The sequence below is a fragment of the Leptinotarsa decemlineata genome, unplaced genomic scaffold (genome assembly GCF_025532065.1).
Source record: "Leptinotarsa decemlineata unplaced genomic scaffold, Ldec_3_MD MMD2_P_RNA_scaffold_6, whole genome shotgun sequence".
Lineage (NCBI taxonomy): Eukaryota > Metazoa > Arthropoda > Insecta > Coleoptera > Chrysomelidae > Leptinotarsa > Leptinotarsa decemlineata.
In genome coordinates this window covers 2681777-2708070 of record NW_027412533.1, presented here as the reverse complement: position 1 = coordinate 2708070, position 26294 = coordinate 2681777, and the positions used below count along the sequence as shown (strand labels likewise).

At 35.1% G+C, this 26294-nt stretch overlaps 1 protein-coding gene across 2 annotated transcripts in view; it reads left to right on the top strand.

Moving 5' to 3' along the window:
* The window catches only part of LOC111509595 (phosphatidylinositol phosphatase PTPRQ), an 89129-nt gene that overhangs the window by 25713 nt on the left and 37122 nt on the right, over nucleotides 1-26294 (top strand). For both annotated transcript variants that reach the window (XM_074169787.1, XM_074169788.1), the window contains 5 exons: nucleotides 11816-12130; nucleotides 12691-12981; nucleotides 17130-17462; nucleotides 20966-21283; nucleotides 23239-23571. In XM_074169787.1, coding sequence (XP_074025888.1) covers nucleotides 11816-12130; nucleotides 12691-12981; nucleotides 17130-17462; nucleotides 20966-21283; nucleotides 23239-23571 — 1590 coding nt within the window. The remainder of the gene's footprint in view (nucleotides 1-11815; nucleotides 12131-12690; nucleotides 12982-17129; nucleotides 17463-20965; nucleotides 21284-23238; nucleotides 23572-26294) is intronic.

The following is a 26294-nucleotide window of genomic DNA, read 5'->3' as shown; positions in this document are numbered from 1 at the left end:
TTCAAACTAAAAGTTAATCGAGATGCATGAGCAAAAAAAAATTACAATGTGTCGGAGTACATGAAACTGGGAACATGCTCGGTATAAACACCTGGTATACAGACGGGTCGAAAACTGAACGAGGAAGAGGACCTGGAATTAACTGCGCGTGGAGAAATCTTCATTACAGTTACAAACTCGGTCAGTCTTCCAGTCTGAAGTGTACGTAATCGTGCAATGCGGAAAGACTATTAATTTGAATCTTTGAAATGAGCGGGTATATTTCCATAGACAGCCAGGCTGCACTTGGGGAGCACTGATGATGACATTGAACTGGGAATAATGGCGGACAGAAATATATACTGTGTGTCAGGACACTTGGTATCATAGGCAACGTAAAAGATGACGAGTGTGCCAGACACGGATCATCAACTCCATATACATGCTAATATTTAAGGAGGTAATTCTTAGACCCATTTTAAGGAAAAAACGTACAATGGACGTATGTCCTAAACGCCTTAACTTTTGAGATACAGGGTGGCAAAGTTTTCAAAAATGATCAGTTTTTTAATAATAACTGAGATAATTTTGTAGACATCTTCTCTTAGTTTTATTTTGTCTTATTACCATTGTACCATTGTAGAAAAAATCAGTAAATCAGGAGTTCGAAGTGGTAATTTAAAAAAAAACGAGTTACTTTCTACAACTTGGTAGCCTTGACTTGTTCATTTCCGGAAGTCTAGGCAAAACACTGTAGCCTCATGAGTTTATTGAATTTTCCCCAAAATTTGCTATGCCACCCATTCTAACAATGTTGTTTCCTGTAGTTTGCACAGGTCCCATGCTGGATGCATGTCATAGTTTTCTGGACATAATTTGGGTTGTTCATAAATTGTTTGCATCACATTCGCATGAAACATGACGAGCTGTCTCTGGTGTTTTGTTGCATCGCCTACAAGTGAGGTATTCGTTGTACAGCCCTATTTTCCAGTGTCCTCATAATGGATAGTGTCGAGTCAGTAGCCCTATAATTGTTGTGAGCCTATCCCTGCTTCTTTTAGATCTCTTCTCGGATGGTCCCTGTATACGTTTTCCGCTGTTTTTTTTTCGGATAATAACAATGTTTATTGGTAAACTCAAAATACAAAATACATTGGATATTATGTTATATTAAACAATAAACAAGGGCAGGATAAATTCCACTAAAACCGATTTGGTTGTGCATAGAAGGATTTTCTGTTCTTGTATTCCTAACAGGTTTGCTAATAGCATGGGTATAAATATTAAAAACTAATTTATTATCATCATGAATTTATTATAACATTATAGATACGTTAAAATTATATGAAACCTTATATCTATGTTGAAACATTCTAGATTGATAGATTTGAGATGGTAAGTATCTTAGTTATTTAAAATGGTATATAGGTTTGGTATAAGTTTGTTAGTGACTGCTTTTGTTAACTTTCGATTAGGAAGTGTCTTTTCCAAGTTGAACAGTGATTTTTTTCAATATTCTTTTTATCATGTTCAGGGAATTATTCAAAGTAAGATGTGTTCCCAGGTATATTTTCTAGTACTCTCTATATTTCTCATAGACACAATTTCAAATATGATTCCGTACCAGAGATTTTGGTACCTCGCATCTGGACCAGAGCCTATACAGGGTGTTCCTTAAACACATGCTAATATTTAAGGAGGTAATTCTTAGACCCATTTTGAGAAAAAAACTTCCTATGGACGTATGTCCTAAACGCCTTAACTTTTGAGATACAGGGTGGCAAAGTTTTCAAAAATAATCAGTTTTTTAATAATAACTGAGATAATTTTGTAGACATCTTTGGCATATTTGGTACATATGTTCCATGCCTCAAGGCGCATTTTCTGATGTACACAAATTTGTATTTTTTCAAACAGTGGCATCCCTACGGGTTTCGTATTGAATATTTTTGGGGAAAAAGTACTACGCCAATGCTTTCTTTTCAAAATAAAATCATTTTTAAAATCCTCATTTATTTTTGTGAAAATTTGATATCCTGGTATTTCTTTGTCCGACGCATGATTTTCACCCAAAAAAATAAAAATCGACAGAAAGCAAATTAATAAATAAGATCAATTCTAAAATGAATAAGAATCTGAAAATTGCTTCATAACGCATTACCAATTCCCTAATAATATTTGAAAACATAATCTGCAAAAAATATATTTTTCACAAAAACGAGTTTTATTTTATTTTGTGACAGTAAGTCTAAACGAATAGCACAAATTTGTTAATTAGTAATAATACCAAAACTGATTATAAAAATTGTTGGAAGTTTCCACCTGCACCTGCTTCCGCCCTTCTACGAATGGAATTACGCACCCGTTTATATATTCCCGGCGTATTTCGTATAGTTTCACACGAGGCAACTATTCGCTCTCTTAAATCTTCTAAAGTATTAACGGAAGTTTTATACACAAGAGTTTTAAGGTGACCCCATAAAAAAAATCTAAACTGTTGAGATCGGGGGATCTTGCTGGCCATTGCTGAGGTCCTCCGCGACCTATCCAACGATTAGGATAAACTGTATTTGAATGGTTTCGGACAATTACAATGAAATGAGCAGGGGCGCCATCGTGCATGTACCATATTCGATTCCTTAACGCAAGTGGCACATCTTCAAATAACCCAGGTAAGTCTTCTTCGAGAAAGTGTAAATAAGAACGACCATCAAGGCGTCCTGGTAGAAAAAATGGGCCTATTAGATGATCACCTATAATTCCTGCCCATACATTAACCGAAAATTGGTGTTGGAAATGGGTTTCGGTTATTGCATGGGGATTTTCTTCAGCCCACACATGATTGTTATGGAAATTTTGAATGGCATTCCGAGAAAAATTTGCTTCGTCTGTGAACAAAATTTGTGTGTCAAACTGCGGATTTAGTGCAATACTTTGTAGATACCACTGACTGAAGTTCACACGCTGAAGTTCACACGCTCTTGAAATATGGTATGGGTATAAAAAAAATCAAACAATTTAATGACAAATATCCAGAGTTCTAGCGATTTTCCTCGTACTCGTCTCAGGATGTTCCTCAATTTCTTGCAGCACCGCTTCTTCAATTTCAGGAGTTCTTACTACACGAGGTCTACCTTCCGGAGTCCCTTTCTTGAAACTACCAGTTTCCCCAAGTCGACGATGAATATTTGAAAAGGTTCGGCTCTCTGGTAAGGCACGATTAGGATATCTTTCCTGATAAATGCGCCTGGCTTCTGTTGCATTACCATCGGCAAGGCCATATACATAATGCATTTGCGCCATTTCCGCATTCGTATAATTTACCATATTTACTGATATTCAGAAAAACAGCTGACTACCAAAATAACTTCAATAACACTTCAAAATCAATCAAAACGCGCTGTGACAGTTTTTAACACCAACACCTTACTTTAAACCAACATCAATATTAGCTACTGACGTTTGTACATACAGAGAATTCGTTTTTTATTGCTATGGTGGGTACGCTGTTTTTTCTGCTTTTATCATATATCATATCGACAAACTCCATATTTCCAAGAGGTGCAGTAAATAAATTCTGCTACACGTCACTTATTCCAGGATAACTAAATTTATGTTTTCAAAAATTATTAAGCGGTGGTGCGTTATGACGTAATTTTAATTGAGAACAGTGCATCTGACAACAAACAAATACCTTTTAGATCCTCAATTATTTTGCAACAAATCTGATCTCTCAGTTTGCTTTCAGTCGATGCGCGATACCGCATCAGATTTTTAAGAAATTTATCCTTAAGTAAAGCGATTTTAAATTTTTTGAGCGAAAACCATGCGTCGGACTAAGAAAACCCAGCAAATCAAATGTGCTCAAAAATGTATGGAGATTTCAAGAAAATTGTACTTTTTCCCCAAAAATATTCAATGCGAAACCCTTAGGGATGCCACTGTTTGAAAAAATACAAATTTGTGTACATCAGAAAATGCGCCTTGAGGCATGGAACATATGTACCAAATATGCCAAAGATGTCTACAAAATTATCTCAGTTATTATTAAAAAACTGATTATTTTTGAAAACTTTGCCACCCTGTATCTCAAAAGTTAAGGCGTTTAGAACATACGTCCATAGGAAGTTTTTTTCTCAAAATGGGTCTAAGAATTACCTCCTTAAATATTAGCATGTGTTTAAGGAACATCCTGTATAGGCTCTGGTTCAGATGCGAGGTACCAAAATCTCTGGTACGGAATCATATTTGAAATTGTGTCTATGAGAAATATAGAGAGTACTAGAAAATATACCTGGGAACACATCTTACTTTGAATAATTCCCTGAACATGATAAAAAGAATATTGAAAAAAATCACTGTTCAACTTGGAAAAGACACTTCCTAATCGAAAGTTAACAAAAGCAGTCACTAACAAACTTATACCAAACCTATATACCATTTTAAATAACTAAGATACTTACCATCTCAAATCTATCAATCTAGAATGTTTCAACATAGATATAAGGTTTCATATAATTTTAACGTATCTATAATGTTATAATAAATTCATGATGATAATAAATTAGTTTTTAATGTTTATACCCATGCTATTAGCAAACCTGTTAGGAATACAAGAACAGAAAATCCTTCTATGCACAACCAAATCGGTTTTAGTGGAATTTATCCTGCCCTTGTTTATTGTTTAATATAACATAATATCCAATGTATTTTGTATTTTGAGTTTACCAATAAACATTGTTATTATCCGAAAAAAAAAACAGCGGAAAACGTATACAGGGACCATCCGAGAAGAGATCTAAAAGAAGCAGGGATAGGCTCACAACAATTATAGGGCTACTGACTCGACACTATCCATTATGAGGACACTGGAAAATAGGGCTGTACAACGAATACCTTACTTGTAGGCGATGCAACAAAACACCAGAGACAGCTCGTCATGTTTCATGCGAATGTGATGCAAACAATTTATGAACAACCCAAATTATGTCCAGAAAACTATGACATGCATCCAGCATGGGACCTGTGCAAACTACTACAGGAAACAACATTGTTAGAATGGGTGGCATAGCAAATTTTGGGGAAAATTCAATAAACTCATGAGGCTACAGTGTTTTGCCTAGACTTCCGGAAATGAACAAGTCGAAGCTACCAAGTTGTAGAAAGTAACTCGTTTTTTTTTAAATTCCCACTTCAAACTCCTGATTTACTGATTTTTTCCACAATGGTACAAAGACAAAATAAAACTAAGAGAACAATGAAGATAAAATTACTGTGGAAAGTTTTTTCCTGGCAGTCATGCGGTACCTTTTGAAATTCTCAATTATGACCTAAGTCTTTTTTCGTTTCATTTTTTTATCTGAATCACTTCACATAATCAAAACAGTATGACTGTCGATTTTTATGAGGATAGGAAGTTTTGCTATGAAACAGTATTGAGTATTTAGCATCATTAACGAGACCTAATCACCAATCACTTGAAATTAAAATGTTCAAAGTTTATAGATCTTCAATATCAAGTCTTTAGAAAATTAAATGTACTTAATAGTTTCAAATTAAACGGTGATAAGATAAAAGGGTGAATTATATTACTGGAGATTGATTTCGACAGTAAGCATTCATTTGGACACACTGATATACAATGTATATCACTATGGTATATTGAAAAATGAACTGGTGATATATGGAATCCCCTTACTTAATTTAATATATCTGAAATCTCTTCAGAACTGACGACCTAAATATATTCATTTCCGAAGAAATGAACATTTTTAAATAATTGATAGAATTAAATCCAAAACAAGCCATACTCACAAACACCAGAACAACAGCGGGTAGAATGTAGCAGTCTACTTCATCTCCTGAAGACGCGCGTCGAGAAGAGTGTTGCAATTCTGGTGTTTGTGAACAATACTTGTTTTGGATTTATTCTACCCAAAAGGTTTCACTTCTACCTTAGTTACAGAAATCTATTCAAAACTGTTCACGAGTTTTTTTAATTTTCATGAAACATCAATGAAGACAGTGATTAAGACGGTAATTTACATAATAAGATAAGGTTATACTAATAATTTTGAGAGTAATAGTTCATGGATACGGTGTGACTCGACAACAAAAAGTAAATATGAAATTTTGTTTTCGGCGAAAACAATAAGCAATTGGGTGAAAGAAAAAGTGCAGACATTAGTTGGGAATTACTGGATATGTTAAAAAATTATGCTTCTAACTTTCTGAATATCATCATCGCGGTGAGAAATACATATGAATATATGGACTTGGTGAAAATATTTCTAATTTGGATCTTGAAACAACATAGCACAAACTGAAGTAAATTGATACATACATATTGGAAGACAGCTATACAGATTACTAACTAGATATAATTCCAATCTACAAGAAAAAAATAGCAATTAATTTATATGGAAAATAGCCTATTTGCCATTAGAAATAATAAAAAATCAAAGTAATACTCAATGTATTAATGGAACGTTATAAAATTTGAAAAAAAAGTACAATCATCTATGATTTCTTCTTTTTAACAATTTTTTCACATCATCGGATGGAATGGTTATGAGCCAAGTTTTCAAAGCTCTCTTGAATTTATATATTTTTTTCTGATTGATTCGGACATAGTAATTTCAAAAACTACCCCTCACGATTGATTAAGTCATATGGTTTAATTATGGGAAATCTATTAAGCCCCTTGCAGAAATTCTCATGAATAATCTAGATCTTTAAACATCCTTAGATTAAGAATTTCTTGTATTGGCATAGATATATGGATGACGTTTTGATATGTTTAACAGGTACTAAGAGGCAATTATATACTTTTCATAGGGATAGTAACAAAATTCATGAAAACATTAAATTCACTATTGAAATAGCAGACAACTCAATCAATTTCTTGGACATAACAATCAGTAGAAGGAACAACAAACATGATTTTTCAATTTATCACAGACCGTTCTATACGAATATTACTATACATTACGATTCTACTCATCCTTATCAACACAAAGTATCAGCTTATAATAGCATGATTCACAGATTAGTCAATGTTCCTCTTTCAATAGATAATTTCAATGAAGAACTTAAATCATCAAGCAAATTGCGGTTAACAGTGGGTTTAAAGCCGAATTAATTAACAAAATACTTGCCAAGAAAGTCTACGCAAAAGCGATTCGAGACGTTTTTCCTATTGATAAGGTAGATAATCAAAAGTATAGAGCTTTAACGTATTTTGGACAACCAACGGAAAAAGTGGCTTCATTTTTGAGAAAACGAGATATTAAAATTGCATATAGAACAATTAATACGTTGCAAAACTTAGTTGAAATAATAAAGACAAGACATCCAAATTCGAGAAATCAGGAGTATATAAATAAAATTTGAGAGAAATTTGAATTTGTTCATAAGCGATCTGATTTTCCTTGCGAAATGTTCAGTATGTTTGTTATTCACTATGATTCCGATAGATCACATAAAGTATATTGAAATATTTCACATAAGTTTATATTGCGTGAAAAAATAACAGATGTGCATCATGAACTTAGAAAAAGTTGGATGGAGGTGATCGACTGTAAAAACGATGTTATTTTTCCAGAAGTATCTGAATCTGTTATCACGATTGCTTTATAGTTCTCTTTGAACCTCAGTAATCCATCATGATTTTACACTCACCTTGGGGATAATATTTCCTCTCGGGTAAAATTGTTTCAACATTGTCTTTCATACCCTTAATCCTTTTCAGTAAAATTTTTGAGGAAATTACCCATTGACCTAACAATGCCCACATATTGCCCATCCCTGGTAGAAAATGCTCAACTCGTTGGTGAAACGAAACCATACATGGTCAAAGTCAAGTCAAATCATAATGATATGTGGATGATATTCAGAGCCAGTTTAATATTTTTTTTCAACGAAGTTTCGTGGAGTTACTGACTCCTCTTCCTCCTCCCTGGCTATGGCCTTGACTGGTTCAAATATGGAGTTTATGATTCGTGTTTGGCTCACATATCAATCAGTTCGTTGTATACGATCCGAACATTTCCCTGAAGCCCCAAATTGCATATTATTGAATACTTTTTTGTCTGGAAGAGGTAGTTGTGTGATGATCGAGCGGATAGATTGTAAATTTCTACCTGCACAGTATATTCCAGCTCCCATCCCATGTTTTCCTTATCGGTCTCTATATCAGGTACTAAAAAAGGCGATGCCATCTCCCCTCACGAAAATATCTATGAGATCGTCAAAAAACTCAATCCACGAATATCCAACGAAAACTTGACCTCCCCTGTAAGTCAGAAACGGACATGTAATCGAAAATTTCAAAGAACATGTCCATTTTTATTTAGGGGAACGAATTCTGATATGAATATCATACCCGAAACTTCATCCCCCTGCGGTCATTAACTACTCCCCTATTTTATTCAATGGCATGGGGGGTCGAGTGATACATAATTTGAAAGGTCTTTTGTCCCCCTATTACCTCTGTAATGTTTTTCGAAATTAATTTATTTGTTATTGAGAATTTAAATGTTGAACGTTTTATTCAAGAAAAAACAGAAAATTCGCTGTTGTTCATTTTAATGAGGAAATCAACAACAAATAATTTCGATGGAAATAAAATCAACGGATTAATTGTTCGAAATGACCTCCACCTAGTTCCATACAATAATACAGTCTACTCTCGAAAGCGTTCCGTAACATTATTCAAGATGTCCGGAGTCAGCAATAGGCATTCCCGAACAATTCTCTATCTCAGGTCTTCTAGATTTGTAGGCATAGTAGAGTACACTTTCGATTTTAGGCGTCCCTATAGAATGAAGTCCATCTGTGTGAGATCAGGTAATCTAGCTGACCACTCTACTGGACCTCTTCTGCCTATCCAACGCATTGGAAAACGTTTGTCCAAAAACTGTCTCATCTGAACATCAAAATGTGGGGGTGCACAATCCTGCTAGAATGTTATTTCATTTTCTACTAAATTGTTATCATTTTCTAAAATTTGTGTACACAGTCTTGTAATAGATTTAAGTATGTGTCTCCACTGACATTAACTTCAATGAAAAATGGTCCAACAATATGATTACCAAGAATGCCGGCCCAGACATTCAATTTTTGTGGAGTTTGTGAATGTGTTTTCATCACCAAATGAGGATTCACATCGCTCCAGTAACGACAATTATGTCTATTCACTTCAGCATTCAACATGAAAGAATTTTCGTCTGAAAAACATGTACTGTAAAATAGGTTTGGGTTATTGATCAATTTCTTGCTGAACACCTCACAAAACTGAAGTCGACGATCAGAATCATCTTCGTTTGATTCCTGAACAAGCTTTATTTTGAAAGGATGGAATTTGTAAGCCTTCAAAATTCAACACTAGTAGATGATATACCAGACGCTTTAGCTACTTGTCTGATTATGAATTATACATTTGTACATGTACTGAAACGGCAACTTCAACGTCATTTCTGACAGGACGGGATACTTCAAGTTTTCTTTCGTGAACAGAACCTGAAGTGCGAAACTTATCCATTAACTGTTTAACGTATTGGTGGCTGACGTTGTGGTCTGGATGATTCGTATTATAAATTCTTGCAGTAGCTTTAGCACATTCATTATTTCGATAATAGGTGGCAACAACTTCTATTCTTTCTTCAGTAGAATAAACACAGTGAACAAGGATGACTGAATAATAATTCGTGAAGAAATGACAATGGCGAACTATCTATTTTTTGTTCTGCGACAACTAGATTCAACGAAAACTACCAGTGCAGAAATAACTAACAGTGTCGTCCATTTCAAAACGTTTACTATTAATGAAATAAATTCTACAAATCTAGAAGACCTGCGACAGAAATTGTTTGGGAATGGATTTCTGACTCCGGACATCTTTAATAATGTAAATAACGCTTTCGAAAGTAGACTGTTTTATTGTATGGAACTAGATGGAGGTTATTCTGAACACTTTATCCGTTGATTGTGTTGCCATTGATATCACTTTTGTTGATTTCCTCAATAAAATGAGCGACAGTGAATTTTCTGTTTTTTTCTTAAATGAAACTTTCAACATTTAATTTCTCAATAACGAATGAACCAATCTCGAAAAAAATTACAGAAGTGATAGAGGGACAAAAAACCTTTCGAATGATGTATCACTTAACTCCCCAAGCCATTGAAAAAATAGGGGGGTAGTTGCTAACCGCAGAGGGGCGAAGTCCCGGATAAGATTTCCATATCAGATTTAGTCCCCCTAGAAATAAAAATTGACGCACTCTTTGAAATTTTGGATTACACGTTCGTTTCTGAGTTACAGGGGGGGGTCAAATTTTCCTTGAAACGCCCTTTATGTCTGATCAGTGGTGCTAAACTATGAATGCGTTGGTAGACTCACCTGTCCTTAAAACACATATATGAAAAGACAATAACTTCCTCACTTCACAACGATGCCATGGGATCGACGAAAAACTCAATCCACGAACATGAAAAATAACCCCTCCCAAAGTCAGCCAGTTGCAAAACCAAGCTTGGATATCGACCGTTGAATGAGATTTTCGTAAGGCTTGTCAGTTTTACCATTTAGGACAGTTGAATACAGAAATGTCTTCTTGGTACCTCTGATGAAACCCATGGCGAGTCGAAACAACGCTGTGTATGGTTCTGAATGATGAATGTTTTGTTTGTGGGGTCTGGTTTTAACTAGTTGTGCAGTGAAATACGTCAATCAATGTGAAAGCTTGGTTTTGCAACGATCTGGCTTAGGAAACCTCGTTGATTTTTCATATTGGTGAATTAAGTTTTTGTCAATTTTGTAGATGCGTCATTGTAATGAACAAATCGAGGAAAAAATAATCAAATTGGGTGTCCCACAGGGTTCTATGATGTCCCCACTACTCTTCATCATTTTTATAAATGATATGATGAAATTCATGTCTAAGTGCACAAAATATACGTGTGTTAGCGATACCAACTTTGTTAAAAACAAAATACGGTACTAATAGCCAATACACTGTAGCGAATTGATTATATGATTAGTGTACTAACAATGGACTATTGGTAAATTTCGAAAAAAACGAATTTCATCAAGTTTCTAACAAAAAATCTAGTTGATAAAGGAGAGTAAATCATAGCAACATTCACCAGATTGGTTTTATTTGGTTTTTGGAAGTTACAATAGATGATGAAATCACATAGAAAATTCTTATGAATTCAACAACTCCTGTATAAAGTAGAATCTGTTTATGATAAGGCAACTGAAAACACTGTATCAGTTGAAACCCTCAAATTGGCCTACTATGAATTGGTTCAATTAACTCTAAGTTAAAGCCTAATATTCTGCTGATTCAGATATTCAAAATACAAAAATAATCATCAGAAGCATGGTGGGAGTCAAGCCCAATGCATCTTGTGAATCAATTTTCCAAAATATAGGTATTCTATCAGTTGATTCCTCTAGACATATTATAAAAACACAAAAAAAAATCATTATCAAATAGAGTTCTTTGCACAGGTACGGTACAAAAAAATGTGATAATCTACATTAACCATATTCAAGATTAACTTTTGGTCAAAACTCAAATATATGAAGGTATCCCATTTTGAAATCTATTCATAGAGATTTTCGCTAGCAAAATAAATCTTGCAGATCAAAGAGTTCTCAAAAACTCCTTGTATGAATATTTAGAATCAGGGGCATTTCATTAGTTAGAAGAGGTTTTAGAAAAATGACCAATATATACTTTTTAAGTATCAACTTTTCTACATGTATAGATTAAATTCAGAATTTGCGTTATTTTGTGACTCATACTTTATTTATTTTTTGTTTTTGCAGCTTTAGAACCACCAGTAATCAAGAATTACACAAACACTTCAGTATCTGTAATAAATCCAACAATTTTCTGGAGTTGGTACAGAAATGAAACTTGTGAAAATAATTTTACTCTCTCTGTAATCTGCACAAATGTGGAAAATGAATCAGATGATACAACAACTACTATTGACGTCAGTGACACAGTAGAAGTTTCTACTGAGTTGGTTGAATTGAAGGACCAGACAATTTATCAATGTTACGGCATTCTTGGAATAACAAACACATCAGAAAAATCACTTCCTTCAGAAACTATAATTGTTTCAACTATAATAACAGGTGAGCTACTTCAGTTTTAATAATTGAATCTACTAGAAAAAGAGGTATTGACTTACCAAAAAAATCTAGATAAAAAATAAATTCACTTTCAACAAGTTACGTCACGACGTTTCGATTGTTAGTATCCACAATCGTCTTTGGGTGATATCACCCGAAGATACACGATTGTGGATACTAACAATAGAAATGTCGTGACGTAACGTGGTTTGGAATCTTTTAATTTTAATTTTTATTTTTTGTTAATAATATTTTTTTAATTTTTTAATTTTCAGCTTTTATTACCTAATATTTCAATTTTTCATTTTCTGGTTGTAGCTTGTACGTTATTTCCTTGTAATTTCAGTTTTTTTTTAATAAAATCGTCATTTTCGGTCAATCTTCTATTTTTTTCAGGGATTTCAAATCAATTTATATTATATTAGTCAATGGAAGTCCGAACTGATGAAATACAACACGAAACATTGTCAACCACCTTCAAATATATATTACTTCTAACGAATTAAGTTTTTATTCTATGAAATATGTTGATATAATATTCATCGTTTATTAATTTTTTTCAGCTAGTATCACTATCATCAATATCACCACTACATCGAGAAGCATCTTCATTGAATGGGCTCCTCTTTCCCCTGATCTGCAATACTGGGTAGAAGTCGTCGAATTGAATGCCGGACATTTTGTACCCCCTTGCGGAAAGGCTTCCAATACCACTGTAAACAATCCTACAAATCAAACTTTTTTCAATTTTACACATGCTTATCCTGATTACAATTACTACATTGTTATTTCAACTAGTATAAGAAACATTCCAATCAGCAGTGACGTTAAATACACCATCACTCCAGCTGCAGGTAAATACATAATGGTTCATTTCTTTTCCACAAGCTTTTATATAACTTGTAATGTATGTATGTATATATACACATATGAATGTATATAAATATATGTATTTATGTATGTGGAGAATGGTTCATTCTCCTCATTCAATCTACTGTTATGTGAATGGGTGGTTCAAACCCAACGGCCAGACAATCGATTTTCACTGCTTATCGTCTTACCTGTGATAGATATCGCATGTTAAAAGTTAAGATCTCGTTAATCCTTAGCTCGCACAAGTTTCGACTTCTGAAGGTTCCCAGGAGGGCGACAGCTGATTAACCGAGAAACAGATTTTAATAAAACAGATTCAACAGATTCAAGTATTTATGTAAGATCATTTTTGTATGTATATATATATATAACAAGACCCTCTCACTTCTCTTCGTTTCAGATATATAATTAATAATGATTACACATAATGAATAAATCAACTACCCTGAACAACGCCAAGAAGATATACGGATATAATTGTTTGAAATCTACCCTGAACATAAAAATTTTTTCGACTAGCATTTTTTGTTTTTTTTTTGAAAATTTGTAAATTTGGATTGTTCCTCATTGATTTGTCTGAATTACCTAGAATCTTGGGTCCAATATAACGGTTACTTGATAAAGACAGAAACAATTACGAAATTTTGAATAAAAAGTTTTTTATAAAGACGATTAGTTTGCCATTATCATATCTGAATGCAAAGTTATGTTTTCTAGAAAAGACCTTATGATCAGAAAATGTATCAATCATGTTTCGCTAAAGAGAATGCAAGTAGTTAACAAATGTATCAACTATGTCCAACGAGGAAGAATGAAAGTAGTTAATGACATAATATACTTGATATCGTACTCAGATGTAATACTTTTTCTTGAACGAGTACTTTGCTATGTAACTCCCATTAAAAATTCGATGGCTGTCTAATAGTTGCTATCTTATATTCTCCAAAGTATTTTTCTCCATTGAAGTGTTTGCTTTCAATTATGATATTCCTCTAAGACAGTTTTTCTCAACCTTTTCTCAACCTTGAAAAATTTTCCATGACTCCCTAAATGAAAAAACACTAATAAATTCCAGGTAATTAATTCCAGTACTACAAATGAAAAAAAAAATGTTGAAAAAATAGTTTTCAGTATATATGTAGGAAAGTAGAGAATGTATGTATGTGGTTGAAAATAGCAGTAAATGGTTCAGAGATCATTCTGATATATATAATATATAAAATATCTTTATATTTACCCAAAACTTGATAAAGGGGATTCTGTGGAATTATATTTTTCACAGCTGTACTATGTCATCCAACAAGACTATTCATAGCAGCTGATACTTTTCTATGAATGCAGCAATAATTCCGGATAATAGAAGGATCCATTTTCTTTACAGGTCCCTGGAGTCCAATTCGTGTACCAGACATAGACTAGACACCATCTGTGCTAACTGCCACACATGTATCCCATATTATATTATGAGTGGGCATAAGATTGTTCAATACTCTAAATATCAATTCACCTGTAATGTACGGTGGCAGAGGCAAACAGAACAATAAATCCTCAATTATGTTCTTGTTGTGTTCGTAAGGAATATATGCAAGGATATGTTCAATGATGAAATCACGAATGCATTGCTGGAGTCAACTGTCCCTGAACGACAAGCCTGAGTAAGTAGAGGAAATTACATCTCCCCTCATCTATGGGATTGTTGGTGTAGGAATACGCCCTTGTTTTTAGGCTCTGGTTTACCCAGTCGCCTCACAGTAAAAGCTGCAGGTACTCGTTTGGTGGTCGATATCGAAGTTTGACTTGATAACTGATCATCTTGGGAGACTCCTTCATCTTTCAGATATTCGTGAATTCGGAGATGTAATCACCTCTACATATTATGAATGCAAAGACCCTTTACTTTATGAAGATCAATTACACAATTTTAACAAACATTTTGATTTCTAGAGGCATTTTGCTAACACCGTAGTTTCTTCGGTAGAAATGAATATTACAAGCTGGGCTACAGTTCTTATACATAACAGTAGTAGGTAACTAATTTAAGCGGTTAATAGTGAAAGCGATCCCATGTAGAATTTGTAAACCAATTACACTCTCAGTTCTTGGACAACAGGTGAATTTTTGAATATGAATAAACTCATTGGTATGGTGAGTGATCAATCTCCTGTTAGTCATTCAGTAGGAAACCTGAACGTTTACCCTTATTCATTTCCAGAGACACCAGCAGGTTCAACTTCTGTCTCTTAGCTTCTACATGGAATAAGTCTACATAGCTTCTACATGGAGCATAGATGGAATTAACCGAATAGGTGGAATTTTGAACTTCGTGCCACCTTTTGGAGAACGATCACGATTTCAACATTATATAATTACGACATACTCCATATAGAAGCTTAGGGACAGAAGTTGAACCGGCTGGAGTTGCTGGAAATAAAAATAAGAGTAAACGTTCGAGTTTATTGCTGAACGACCAACAGGAGGTTGACCACTCACCATTCATAATTCCAAGAAGTGTATTTATATTAAAAAATTCACCTGATGTCCAAAAACTGAGAGTGTAATTTGTTTACAAAATCTATCTGGGATCGGTTTCACTATTAACCACTCAAGTTAGGTACCTACTATTGTTGTATATAACTGTAGCCCAGTGTGTCATTCATTTCTATCAAGGAAGCTTCTATTTTAGCGAAACGCGTCTAAAATTGAAATGTTTGTTAAAATTGTCTAATCATAATCATGGATACCTCTACATATATATTCAAGCTTACGTCATTGCTAATACCGTGCTCTCAACAAATTCCGAAACATTAAATCTGCTCGCATTCAGATTCAAAATCGGTTGCGTTTCAACGTTTCTTGACATTTTAATCATTTCTCTTCTTCACTATGCTATTAGGTAACGATACCTATAACGTCCAATTCTGTTAAAAGTTTGTCTCTCGACATAGCAGAAACCACAATTTTAGTGCACAGTAATATTAATTCCTCAGTAATGGTGTCGAGCAACATTTTGTTACTAACAAGGAACTGGGTATAACGCTAAAACATACCTAACTTTCGTTATTAGCCTCACAAGCAATCTCAATCATTGTGTTTTGCGTCGTTTTGATTCCGAGGCTCTTTTTGTGAAAAGACTTCAGATTTCTCATAAAAGCCTTGGTGTTTCGTTTTTATTCGAACGATGAACGAAATTTGGCGGGTTTCATCAAATCTTCGTAGCTTATGACACACTTAGGTCTCAAATTGGTACTCGTGAAACGGACAGCTAAGTATTCATCACAAAACTCATGACGTTTATACTTTGGAGTCGAAGGTATTTCATCAGCTTCTTCTAAATCGAAGTCATTTGGTTTTAATCAGCTTTTCTTTGTCGGAATCACTGGAAAAACGTAATTTCGTTATTTCATTCTTTCTACGCATATCCAATGCAATACAAAACTAAACATGCACACATGCACTACTCATGGGAGACCCACGGAAGCAATTATCGGGCGGGGGGTGGTGCGGTAGGGGAAAAGTCACAGCTTGCTCCCCGCTCGCACATACCAGTCACTCTCGCACCCTGTCCCCTTATTGGTGCACAGTCTCCGTGCTAAGTAATCGTATCGATTACGAGACTTTTGGTTGCATTTACTTATTATTGTTAAGATATGAGACTGCGGACCCCCATTTAAATAAACGTAGACCTCCAGAGGTCGGCGAACAACAACTTGGGAAACACTGGTCTAAGAGATGTAGCTTGTTCCTAGACTCTGATTTAAAACCTTCATTCGACCCCTGTTCGTAAGTTTAAAGTTAATTCAACAACAAAAATATCAACATTTTCACCTACATTATCTGAATTCAAATGGTATCGGTGTTGAAATTACTCATCAACTCACTTCTCAGCAAAAATCGCAGAGAAATGTACTAACTCGGTTTATTGAAAAACAAGAAAGAAATTTTAGTCTGTGTCACATTTTTCGTTTGTCAAAAACAGAAACAAACTACAAGATTAAAAAAAAGCTTTTCCATATTTGAATTGTAAAAATACTTTAGACCAAACCTATATTTTGTGTTATTTGACCATCACAACGGTTCATCACCCTATAAGGTACTGCTGTACTAATAATGAAATTTCCGTTCTTTTCAGCATCTGAAGCACCCAGAAATGTTACAGTTGACGATCTACCAAATGACGATGGTTCGCCGAACATTTCGATGGTTCTAACGTGGAAAATGCCTTGTAAAACTAATGGAAGGATCCAGAGATTCGATATAGACTTGATTGGAATCTACACGCCTGACCAAACTATTAAGCATGCCGTGACAGCCAACTACTCGTTAATTCAAGATCAGGAAAATTTTGTTTATAATCAAAAAATGTTGACGGCCTCTACTAATTACACATTAAATATAAGGGCAGTAGGAGAAAATGGAGTTGAAGGAGATAGTTTTGAAATGTCATTCGTGACGAGAGATGCAAGTAAGGATATACAGGGTGTAACGAGGTATGTCATCAATTTAACCACATATTCTTGGGTCAAAAATCACTCGATTGGATATACCTTACCTCAATGCATAAATGTGCACACACAAAAGTTACAGCTCTTGGAAAGTTCAAAATGTTTCCATTTTTGAACGATCACTATCACCAGCAACTTGCGGTCGCAAAGTATCCGTCTTCCGTAAACGACGATCAATGGGAAGTAATAATCGTAATGAAAAGTGAAATGAAAATTTCTATGTCTTTTACCACTTTTATTTGTAACTAAAGTTACTGCAGTTTCGTCCTATACGGACATTTTCAACGAAAGGACACCGCGTAACGTTTGTTACAAATAACTGTAAAGGAAACTGCAGTAACGTTAGTTACAAATAAAAGTTTCGTTTCGTTGAAAATGTCCGTATAGGACGAAACTGCAGTAACGTTAGTTACAAATAAAAGTGGTAAAAAACATAGAAATTTTCATTTCTCTTTTCATTATGATTTCCTACCACGTAGTAACGGCTACATCCATCAATTCATTGAAAGTAATAATCGTCTGTTTGGTGTATTCCCAATGGTATAACTCTTTGCTAGTGCTGCATTGTTCCCTTGACATTCACCTGTGATTACCAGAATTGCTGATAATTATCTGAAATCTTGTTTTAGCCTGATCAAACTTTCCTAGAATTAAATGCATATATGCCATTTCTGCAAAAGTAATTACTTTTGTTATAGGTGTTAAAAATAACGTTTTAGTGTTGGGACTAAACTCCAGTAATATTCATTACTACATCAAAGGTTCGAAACGGTGCATCACAAGTATATCACGAAATATTGGAAAAAATCGATTTTTATATTATACTTTCCACGGGCTGCAACTTATTTTTTGTGCACATTTGCATTGAGGTAAGTTATATTCAATCGAGTTATTAATGAGCCTAGAATAAGTGGTTCAATTTATGACCTACCTTTTTGTTATATATTGTTGTATAATACGGTGTGGTTATCGAGTAAGGGACAAAATGATTTTATTGAACAGAATATCTGGTTTTTCAACATCTGCATTATGAAACATTTTACTGAAGATGAGTCATTGAACATATCAAGTTGAAAACTTCGAAACTGTGGATTTTTTTTGCATTATCACAAAAATGGATAACATTCGAGCACCTGTGATAGTAAAATAACTCGTCTACACAACTGCGTCGAGAACCTTCTGAACATAATAAACAGTTCGTTGGCCCTCAGATACTTTCCCAGAAGGTGGAAGCATGCGATCGTCATCATACTCCCGAAACAATGTTAGAATCCGCTGTTCCCACAGAACTATCGCCCAATTAGTCTGCTTTCGTCGGCGGCTAAACTGGCTGAAAGAGTCGTTCTGCAAAGTTTCAACGAAGAAGTTGAGGACCTAAATGTTCTGCCTAACGAATAATTCGGATTCAGGAGAGACCACTCCACCGAGCTACAGGCTCCGAGACTCGTCGAAAATACCATTCAAGAACTAAACCACAACAGAAAAGTTCACGTTGTTCTTTTTGGATATCTCGAAGGCCTTCTACACAAACTAGATGAGTTCAACCTGTCTCGGGGACTGATCCGGTGGATCGGGTCCTTCCTAAAAGACAGAACATTTCAGGTCAGAGTAGAGGGCTCCCTGTTCGACAACAGAGAGATCCTCGCTGGGGCGCCACAAGAGCGGTGCTCTCTCCCACGTTATACTCGTTCTTCACCAGCGACCTCCCGAGGTCCGAGCGTGTGAAGTTGTCTCTCTACACCGATGGCACGGCTATCCTCTCATCTTCCATGGGTCGGGAGCTCGAGATCGTCTATATGCAACGTGCATTGGACGACCTCGAGCGCTGGTACCTCGAGTGGAAGATCCGAGTGAACCCAGAAAAAAAACTCAGGCGATAACCATGGGAAGAACGATATCTTCTCCGGTTAGGAAAGTGAGGGTCTCTGGAAGGGAGATCAACTGGCAAGCGCGGGTAAAGTACCTCAGCCTTCTAATAGACTACAGGCTCATCTGAAACCCGCACATTATATCAGTTAAAACAAGGATCAAGGGCCGGATAGCTAGTCTGTACCCTCTGATCAACAGAAAATCTAAGATGAGTGTTAAAAATAAAATTACCATCTAGAACACGATGTTCAAGCCTGTCATAATGTATGCTTCAGGCGTCTGGGGACAAGCGGCTCCGACAAATATCTCCATTCTGGAGAGACTGCAAAGCAAGTTAATAAGGATGATTGTGAATGCTCCTTGGTTCGTGCGGAATGATGCCATCCGCAGAGATTTGCAGCTGCCTTCCATTTGGCAGTCCATTCAGTCGAGGATTCAGCGAGTTTTTGATTGCGTAGAAACTCATGAAAATTCGTTAGTTAGGGAAGCTATGGATTATGCTGTAGACGACCCCTCCCGATATAGAAGGTCCCAAAACTCTGTCGAATGAGGCCCTATGTCCTCCGTTAAAAGATGAACAATTTTTTCATCCATTTCACCCCAGCCAGGTAGGGGTACACCGTGAAGGGCGGCACTGATGTCTGAGGACATTCATGTCGCCATCCCACCATCAGTCATGGCTCATTTGTCCCTCTGACAAACATCAGTTGAAAGGGTAAGGGAGCCAGGCTCCAACCTGAACGAAACGAGGACGACTTTCCACTCGTCTACAGTTATTTGAAATCAAATCTAGGCAGACAGTGTTTAAATCAAATACTGGCACATTATCTTCCCTAACCTAGTTATAACCTAAAAAAATCTTTTTTTCAGATACAAATATTCAAAAAATCATGCGTTTTGAATTTCATTTCAAATTCTGCTACAAATAAAATGATAATTGTCACGTGGGAACATCATATGTTCCCAAACACTGCTGAACTAATAAGGCAAAATAAGTGATGGAATTGGCCGATACTTGATAAATATCCATAAATTATTCAAGTAACACTTTATTGTGAGAATTCAATAGGATAGTTTACAAAACCGTAACACGTGTTTCGCTAGACAATAGCTTCCTCAAGCGTTTTAATGATAAGTTCTAATCCATTTGTGCTTTATATAATAACAATTTGAATCCTAAGATATTCTACCTAATGATAATTACAGAACTTTTTACAAATTTAGACATCATGAAAGAAAATTTTACTAACCCAATAAATGAACATGTAATAAACTTGTTACCAATGTTCCTATTACAAAAGAGACAAAGACGAAGGAGGGAATTCATTTCTCTACGGACATTCAGTAAATTTTCATAATTTCGTCCTCTTTCCTGGATCTATTTTCTAATGTGGAAACTGGTAATTATATAGTTTATTACATAACCATTTAACGAGGTAAACTTTCCTATTATATTGTTTTAAACAACTGGTGTTGGACCAGTCCAACTGATTGGGCTAACGTGTTGCGAAACGCGTCTTAAGTAAAGTTCATTGTGAACATTTTATAATTTTCATCATGATTACCAAAGATAACTTGAGCTCTTTTTTTTCAGTACCAAGCGCTCCAAAGGTGTTCATCGCAAACCAAGGTTCTTCATATTTGTATATCCAGTGGGGTCCATCTGATGACATTCTTTATGGAATGATAACTCATTACGATCTTGCCGTGACACCTCTGGAACCTAAATATGGTAAATATCCAAGTGATTGTCCAACTCATAATCCTTTTTATCAGCGATTAGATGGAGCTACTACAAGTTATAACTATACGCAAGCACTGGGTTATTGGAACTACAACATTTCTGTTAGTGCGACTACTTCACAAGGAACTAGTCCGAATAGAATCGTGAGTGCTACTACCAATACGGCAGGTGAGAAGAAACTTTTTATAAAGTCCTAGAGGCTTCAGTACAACATGTTTACACGGCATCTTGAAATAGGATTTCTATCAACCGATGTTACTAAATCTCATAATAATGCTTGTGCCATTTCTGTAGAACCAGTATATTAATGCTGAATCTTTCGGAAAGAGGATTGGCATTATTAAACCGGATTCATTGTGCCGTGGAAACACTTACTTCAGGCGATGTAATAATGAGTTACATGAAAATTCCGTAATGCGTCAGAAAGTTGATTTTATTTTAAAATGATATGTAATTGAACCTCACAGCTTGGTTGGCTCAATTAGGAAAAGAGAAGTGATGGATGAAACCAAAATGGAAAAGATTTAGGTTGATCAATCATTTTTCCATTCAGTAGAACCTATGCAAAAAATATGCCAAATTTAAGAACATCTAGTCAAATGTGTTGTTTTGGCAACTATGGTAGTTATGGTCTGGTTTTATAAAAGTAGAGATGTAGTTAATCTTGATCCGTGTAAATACTTTCAACATCGTGGGTGTTGGAACCTCAGTTGTAAATTAGGGTTAATAGTACGGGAGAGGTTTATGCGCCCATGTCAAGACGGAGGTTGTTGTACTTATAATTCTATCAGTTTTCATACAAATAAATTTTATTCATACCAGACCTGCCGTATAACCCGAAACTTTGAATCTTTATTTGGTATGTGTGGGATAATCAACCGTGGGTGGTCCTTTTCCTTCTACTGCTGGTGACAACAGTTTTTTTGGTTCGAACTGCATTGCCGTACACTCTACAGCTTGAACAGTGTTTTGTGTAGCGATGATGAAGCACCGATGACTAATGAAATTTCCTCAGACGTTTAAAACTAGTGGGTTAGAATGAGTCAGTGATAACTCTTGCCTGATGTGAGAGATAATTCAAAAAGGGCTCAATCCAATATTATTATCCTTTTCGAAGGATAAATGATAACTGGGCTTTATTAGATATCACCAACGGAGTCTCTGGAATACCAGAGGAGTATTTAGTCTTGCTGGAAGCTCCATGGATGTGGTACACCTTTCTTCACTTATGAAAACTGTGGACCACGAGTGAAAACAGATAGTTAGAATATTTCAAAAGCAATAGTGATATTAGGAAAAGATCCCCGCAAGGAGTCAAAGGAAGACTGGTTGAAAAGTGAGTTATCAATTAGTCGAGGTGGATAACCACTTTATATGAACAATTAAGTTAGTTCATGAAGCTTAGGTGTGCGCAAGGTGGAATGACTGGTGGGCACAACTTTGTTCTTCATTCCTAAGACCATGTTGATCTTTCACTTCTAATATTGAAAGTACTGAAAGTGAAGAAATCTTCCAAGCGGCCGGTTTTCGAATACCACGTAGATACCAGAGTAGATATTGTCATCCCTTCCTATAAGTTGAGTATTGAAAAATGGAACACTGTAGTTGCCATCCTCATTTTTGACGTTGAATCGTAAGGGTTGATAATAGTTATTGATTACTTGGAGACATTCCTCGATTCCATTTCGCGGAACACTTAAAATAATGTCACCTATTTTTTTTTCAAAAGAGGGAAATAAACTTTCTCTATTCATAGTACAGTATCTATGATTTGGTCACAACATTCATATTTATACATCATATTGTAACGTCAAATTTTAATTCCTGTTATTTCACTAATAGTACCTACGAAGACCTTATTCTTGAGGTCACTTGAGTTTGCTATAACGAAAGCTTCCTGTACTAAACACATTTTTTTCGAACCCCAAACAGCTTGTTAACAGTTTGAACACTATCTATCGAAAATATCTTATTAATGATAACTGCTATCGATTTGAAATTTTCACCATTTTATTAAGAATGCATTGCCATGTTAAGAATGCATAGCCATATTAAGAATGCATAGCCATATTGAAATACATAAAGAAACGCAAAAATTCGATTTGGCCGAAAATTTGTTTCAGCTCCCGGAATACCCAGAAATCTGAACTTGTCGGATCCAGAAACCGATGACGGCTCTAAAAACGTTACAAAATTCATCAGATGGGACATGCCCTGTGCTCCGAATGACCAAGTCAGTAAATATTCCGTTCAACTAAATGGAACCTATACAGAGGACGAATCTCAGACTGATTTCAGAGAACATGTATTCAAAGTAGATTCGAAACAAGAACATTTCAATGAAACTCTCGAAGGATTGAATCCTTCCACTACGTATGTATTAAAGATCAACGCTATGGGGAGCCATTCACAAGAAGGGATGTTCGAAAATTATACGTTCACAACGAGAGATGCAAGTAAGTTATTCAATGAATGAGTTTTGTCAACAAAAAAACTCATTCTTTATGCTTTGTTTCAAGCAAAACTTGGCAATCAATGTAATTCAGTAACGAAGGTGTGATAAAAAAATTCAGAATTTCAGAGGATATTTTCATTTTTATTCAGGGATTGTTATGATATTCAAGTTCAAACTTCATCCACTTACAGGCAGCAGTTTGGTCTCCCAATTTCTTACGGCTAAATGGTCAATGATACATCAGTTGAAAGGTCTCTGATTCCTCAATCACCTTTCAAAATTCGGCTCGAATTATTCAAGTAACACTTTACTATGAGATTTTGATTGGACAGTTTACAAAACCTCAACATGTGTTTCGCTATACGATAGCTTCCTCAGGGGTGTTCATACTGACTAATTTTTTCCTAATTACTGCTTTATATGACATGTTTTTATATGTCCTTCTACGTACTCAACGAATAATAATTTTTCCTGGGTTTAGGTAACAAGCAGAATACAAAAATAGAGAAATAATCGAGATCTTTTTTTAAACGCTTCATAAATTCCAGTTGTAACATGACATGAAACCAAATTTCATTTCAGAACGAATTTATTTTTTTCCAAGATAATCAATTCAGTATTTTTTGAATACTTTCGCTACTTTTGAAATCAATAATATCCGAAGATTATTTTTTAATTATTCAAAACCTTCTGCTACATATAATGGTTTTAATAATCCTATTTTGAATGTACTACGATATTCACCTACTTCTATCATTAAGTATATAGATTGAATGAGTGCATGAGTGGTACTTCCACTCACTAATTAGAGAGAACAAAATCTAATATACTATATAATTGTTTTAATATCTCGAAAGTTATACTGTCATTACCAGTAGTTTTTTCGGTGTCAAGGGGAATGATGTTTATAATTTTATTCATTTCTGGAGAAAACTGAGAAATGAAACTTTCTATATTTTTTTTAAACAGAAAGTTCAATTCCTCATTTTTTATGGTAATCTCCTACCACGTAGTAACGGATACATCCATCAATTCATTTCTGGAGTTTTATTCAATACTCGAGATTTACCTAAATTTATTTGCTAAATTATTACTTACATTTGCAAATATTCATTGTTTTTCATCATCAATTAGGACCGTATTGATTTTGTTGAAGTCCGGAAATTTATTGTAGTGTCATTATTTTTGATTAATTATCACAAATTCCGGGGCGTATCACTTTTTTTTTTCGATACGCAATTTATAAAATTAATTTTTTGTTCCTTCATAAAAGGTGAATTTGTTCTTGTAAGTTTTATATTCTGTAAGGAAAACAATATTATTCGATTCCTTTTGGATTCTTATATACAAATCATTTTTTCTCTTTAGCAAAAATTATTAGTTCAGGTGATATCAAATCTCATGTTTCGTGTTCATAACTTTTGACTCTTATGATATTTGAACTTTTATCAACATTTTTCTCAATTCTTATTTTTATATCATAGCTATTTTTTCAGAATCATGAATGTTACAAAAATCATCACAGGTATATAAAAAAAGCTGATGAGTGTACGGGACTGGATCAGAAAATCGGTCAATAAGAAAAATAAAATTGCACCCGGGAAATCATCTTTATAAAGGAGCCGTCTGAATAAAGAACCGATGAACTTCTTCAACACATCAGAGATTGGCTCATAATATACTCATCGGCGAAAATAGTACTCATATAGCTAGAGAACTTGTTTTTATTCAGAGCACAGTATCTAGGGTAATCACGTAGTTCACTAAACTATATCCATCCAACAAACAAAGTGAGCCAAACAAAGATAGATGCTTGAACAAAGCATGATCACTATGCACATTTGCATCTATTCGGTAAAATAAACAAGCCTCCTTACGCTGACCTATCAGATTTAACTGCAATTGGCTGGAGAAATTCATTGTTACAGTGTTGGATTGGTCGGTTACGTTTCAACGCCTGTGGTGTGTAGTTATACGGTATTTCAAAGTTTAACATTTTTAGAATGTCTGACACGGCTGAATAAACTGCTAATATATGTCCCTACACTCCACCTGAAAAGTATTCCTATACCCAGCCGAATATTATTAAAAAAATCGGTCGTTCCTTAGTGCGACTCTGTACAAGCAGCCTTGTTCGGGGAACACGTACACTATGCATGAAAATGTTTTGGAGCACTCTGGACAGAATATAAATGTGGCTAAGTTCACGAAATGCACAAACGCGGCCGGAGAAATTGGACAAAACAAGATCAAGAACGATACCTGCTGCAGTATGCACATAGGAATGAATCCCTTGGAAACTGCATAAGACTATGGAAGACATTTTCGAAGAACGTATGGACTCAATTTTCCAAAATGTACTATTCGGTGGTGGTTTATTATCTATAGGTAGGTACGCGTTTTTTGGGCACCAAGAATAAATGCCGTGTACAGACGGAGACGTTTAAACTAGGACAGGATATCGGTATCGATTCAATTTACCACTGTGAGGCGGTGTCATTAATGGAAGACGAACACCACTGATTATTATTATACCCAGGACAACCACGGGTCAATATTACATTCAAAACATTATTTTAAGTGTAGTTCATCTATTTCGAGGTGTCAGATGATTGGATAGTTATATACCTAACTTATCAGACATAAATTATTCTGGAAAAGAAGTGCCAAACGTTTCGTCTACTACTGCGGCAGACCTCATCAGTGGTATATGTGTTGACTGCG